General features: G+C 69.1%; 1 protein-coding gene across 1 annotated transcript; it reads left to right on the forward strand.

Annotated features, from left to right (window-relative positions):
• Nucleotides 1-634: 634 nt before the first annotated feature.
• On the forward strand, nt 635-1,805 carry CITED1 (Cbp/p300 interacting transactivator with Glu/Asp rich carboxy-terminal domain 1). Its single transcript, XM_067304070.1, has 2 exons — nt 635-713; nt 942-1,805. The coding sequence occupies exon 2, from the start codon at nt 951-953 to the stop codon at nt 1,437-1,439; it is 489 nt and encodes a 162-aa protein (XP_067160171.1). The 5' UTR covers nt 635-713; nt 942-950; the 3' UTR covers nt 1,440-1,805.
• Nucleotides 1,806-3,974: the final 2,169 nt, after the last annotated feature.

Consider the following 3,974-nt stretch of genomic DNA (forward strand, 5'->3'; position numbering starts at 1 on the left):
AGGGCAAGGGAACCCCTCTGCTATCTGTGTCCGTGTCCCTGGGTGCCGAGGGGCATTTGGGGCTCAGTTTGGTGGAAAGTGAGAGAAGTGCAAAGGGGTGAGACAAAGGCTGGGGAGGGGGTACCCCAGTCCCCTTCCCTCCCCCATGGACCTCTCCACCCCCATGCCCCCCTCCAACTGGCTGGTCAAGGCTCATGTCACCCTCCCCACCAACTGGCACCAACTGCCCCCCTTTCTGCCCCAAGCCTGGATGGGGGGACTGGGGGGGGGGAGGGGGTCCCAGTCCAGGGCAGGGAGGAAACACAGGGGTTCCCAGATGGGTAGGGAGGTCAGGGACAGACCCAGGCTGGACTGAGGGCACGGGGGCTGGGGGGCAGGCGGGGCACAAGGGGTGTCGTAGCCGGGATGGGGGGGACATTGGGGGTGCCAGGCCAGGCCAGGCCAGGGAGGACACGGAGAGCCCCAGCCCGCCCGGGGGCCACACGGGGGCCGGAGGGGGCAGGCGCTGCCGGCACCGCCCCGGGGGCCGCCCCGTCCCGTCCATCCCAGCCCTCCCCTCCCCGTCCCGTCCCGTCCCGTCCCGTCCGTCGGCCGGCCCCGCTCCGCTTCGCGTTTCCCCGCGGCCCGGCCGCGCCGCGGCCGCTATAAAGCCGGGCGGCGGCGGCGGGGCGGGCGGGCAGCGGAGCGGAGCCGAGCGGAGCGCGGCCGCCCAGGTAAGCGCGGCCGCGGCAGCCTCCGCCGGGGCGCCCGCAGCCCGCGGGGCCGCCGCGACGGGGGGCGGCTGCCGCCCGCTGCCTGCGGCGCCTCCGGGGCCCGGCGGAGCGCGGCTTCCCTCGACGCCGGCTCGGGGGCTCGCGGGGCCCTGGGCACGGAGGCTGCTGCCGCCCCGCACGGGGTGTGCAGGCTGCCGGCCCCGCTGAGCCCTCCCGTGTCCCTCGCAGGCGCCGGAGATGAGCTCCCTGCTCGCTATGAAGGACCGCAAGGTGGTGACCATCCTGCATTACCCCAGCGTGGGCATGAACGCCAGCAAGGCCGGTGGTGGGCCACACCTCGCTGGCGTGGCGGCGATGCCAGCCTCCGCGGCCCCAGCACCCGCAAAGGCGTCCTCCTTCGCCCTGCAGACGGGCCCCCATCTCCTGGCCAGCATGCACCTCCAGAAACTCAACAGCCAGTACCACGCCATGGCGGGGCCGGGGCCCCCAGCCGAGCCTGGCTTGCGACCCGGCTGGGGCTTCGGGGCTCAGTCCCTGGGCCCGGGGGCTCTGGCACCCCCGGCTGGCACCCACAGCCCTGGCATCATCGACTCGGACCCCGTGGACGAAGAGGTCCTCATGTCTTTGGTGGTGGAGCTGGGCCTTGACAGGGCCAATGAGCTGCCGGAGCTGTGGCTCGGGCAGAACGAGTTTGACTTCACTGCGGACTTCCCGGCTGGTTACTGAGGTTGGGAGGCGACTGGGAGCTCAAGGGCCGGTTGACGCGGGATGTGCTCGGCTTGCTGGCTGCCCGGCCCCCATGGTGGCCGGGTCCCCACGGGCGGCTTCGTGCTGCTGAGATGTGCTGGGTGCACAGATGTGCCCAGCTGCCAGGGCTTCCCCAGCTGGGGGCAGGGGCAAGGGATGGGGCCAGAGGCAGGGAGGGGGCCCTGTGCGTGCATGGAGTCGGACTGGTGCGAGAGGAGGGTGGGAAGGGGCTGCCCTCGGGGCTGGATGATGGTTTGAGCAGTGGAGGGGCTGGTTTGCTGTGGCCAGCCAGGTGGAGGTCTCAAGCAGCTGTTTAATAAAATCCTAAAGGACTTGTCCTGCCTGGCAGTGCCCCTCTCCCTGCTGTGCTCAGCACTTGGCCTTGGGGGGTGGCAGGTCCCTGTCCTGTTCTCCATGTGGGGGAGCTCGGGGGGGGTGCTGGGGTCCCATCCCACTCCCTGCCAGGGGGATTCTGGGGGGTGGCAGGTCTTTGGGAACAAGCATGGGGTGGGAGGAGGGCCTGCAGGCACAGCCTGTGCCTCCTTCCCGCCTGTCTCCTGCCCTGGGCCAGGCTGTGGCTAGCCTGGGAGAAGTTCCCTGCTTGCCGCACCCATCGTGCCACCCTTCATTGCCCGCGAGGATGAGACCACTTTCCCATCTTGTCCTGCTGCATCCCTGCATGGGGGAGATGCTGTGGGGACCTGCCAAGGTCTTGCAGCCAGGAGCGCCGAGCCTGGGGGGTGCAGCCCCCTGTAACGGGGTGCCCGACTCCAGCCAGCTCCACGAGAGGCTGCTCTGCTCAGTTCCCTTTCTGGGGACATGGGTACCACTGCGGTGCTGCTGCCTGTACCAAGAGCCCCACTGCACTGAGCAGGGAGATACTGGCCTCCCTAGGGAGGTCAGATGGGCTGTGGGGGACCATTGGCCCTGCAAGCTGCTTCCCAAAGCTGATGCTTAGGCCCTGAGCCAGGTTTGAGTCGGGTTTGGGGAGTCAAGCGAGGCCTATGGGATCTCAGCTCCATCCTGTGGCTGTAGCTGAAACACCGGGACAGATGCTGATGCTGCAGCACTGGACGGGCTGTGATAGACCCTCCCTGTCTAGTGGCGGGCAGTGGGAGAGGGGAGGGCAGTGGTCCTGCACACATGTAGCGACTTTGATAGTCCTGGTGCAGACAAGGCCATGCTGCTCAGCACAGGCCCCTGGGGCAGCACCATGCTGAATGAGCCCCATGCAGCTGCTGGACTCTCCAAGCTGAGATCCATGATACGGCTGAGGGGGTTTAGTATAATCAGGAGTCTCCAAGTCCCCTGGCACCTCCATCAGGGTGGCATCTGACCCCCTGACACTCCATTCCCAAATGACAGGCGCCACAGAGGTAGAAACGCAGAGGTAGAAACCGAGGCAGAGGATGGGGGCTGCCCCCCAGCCACAGAGTGAGAGGAGGGATCAGGTCTCCCTGCTGTGGGCACGGAGAGGCCCTTGCCCTTGTCTGTCCCTGTCCCTGTGTCCCACCTCATCCGCTCTGGGGCAGGGGGTTGGACGGAGGCTCTGAGCTGTGGCTGTTGGCATCATCACAGACACTGGTTTGTGGCACGTCCCGCATGGGGCAGGCTGCCCACCCGGCCATCCGCTGCTGGAAACTGTCCCTAGCTGGGGCTGCTTCCTGCAGAGAGGCGATGGGGCACCGCGCAGGCCGGGACTGGGGCCCATGAGAACCCCCCCCCCCATAGGCGGCACACCCCTAACAGGTGGGCGTCACGGGAAACAGGGCTGTTGGGCAGTCAGCAAAACTGTCCCGTAATAAAAGACCTCATGCAGCCATCCCCGGCTCCTGGAGTCACGCAGTCAGGGGAGGACACCCCTTGTGTTCAAAAATCAGCTCAGATCTGAGGGAAGGGATTATCTGGAGCCCAAGAGGAAGAAAAAAAAAATCCCTGTGGTGCTAAGCTGCAGCTTGGGGACGGGCAGGCGCACGGCTTCCCCGCGGATGTGGGGACCGGGGCCTGTGGTGAGCATTGCCCTCGCCTCCCCTGGGCCCGGCAGGAGCCGTCCTGTGCCACGGGCCCCTCCTGGGGTCCCACCCTGTGCTGTGGCAGGGGCCTGGCAGCTGGGGGCCGGGTGGGCTGGAGGGGGCCAGCGGGCGCCCTGCGGCGCTGCTTTGGGGCCCGGCTCCCTGGGCCGCGCCGGGGGCTGCTGCACCCACGGGTGCCCCTGGCTCCCGGTGCCCGCGGGGGCCTGGGGATGGGGCAAGCGCCAGGCCCCGGCGCGGCCCCTCCACGCGCCAGCCCCCGTCTCCCCGGGCGCGTGGGGTCCCACGGAGGGCTGGGTGGACACAGAGAGGTAGCTGGGGGGAGCCGGTGCGGATCCCCCCGCCCCGCCGTTGATTGCGGAGCCGTAATTAAAAGGGGCGGGGGGGGGGCTGCTGCGGGAGGCGGCGCTGGAGCCCGCCGGCCGGCAGGGGGCGCCGCCTCCCCGCCCGCCCTCCCCGCGCTGACCCCGGGCGGCCGCCGTCG

Source organism: Apteryx mantelli, chromosome 13, assembly GCF_036417845.1.
Source record: "Apteryx mantelli isolate bAptMan1 chromosome 13, bAptMan1.hap1, whole genome shotgun sequence".
Lineage (NCBI taxonomy): Eukaryota > Metazoa > Chordata > Aves > Apterygiformes > Apterygidae > Apteryx > Apteryx mantelli.

Excerpts from the sequence above, each read along its gene's own strand:
- CITED1 (XM_067304070.1), top strand. The coding sequence starts at position 951 with ATGAGCTCCCTGCTCGCTATGAAGGACCGCAAGGTGGTGACCATCCTG.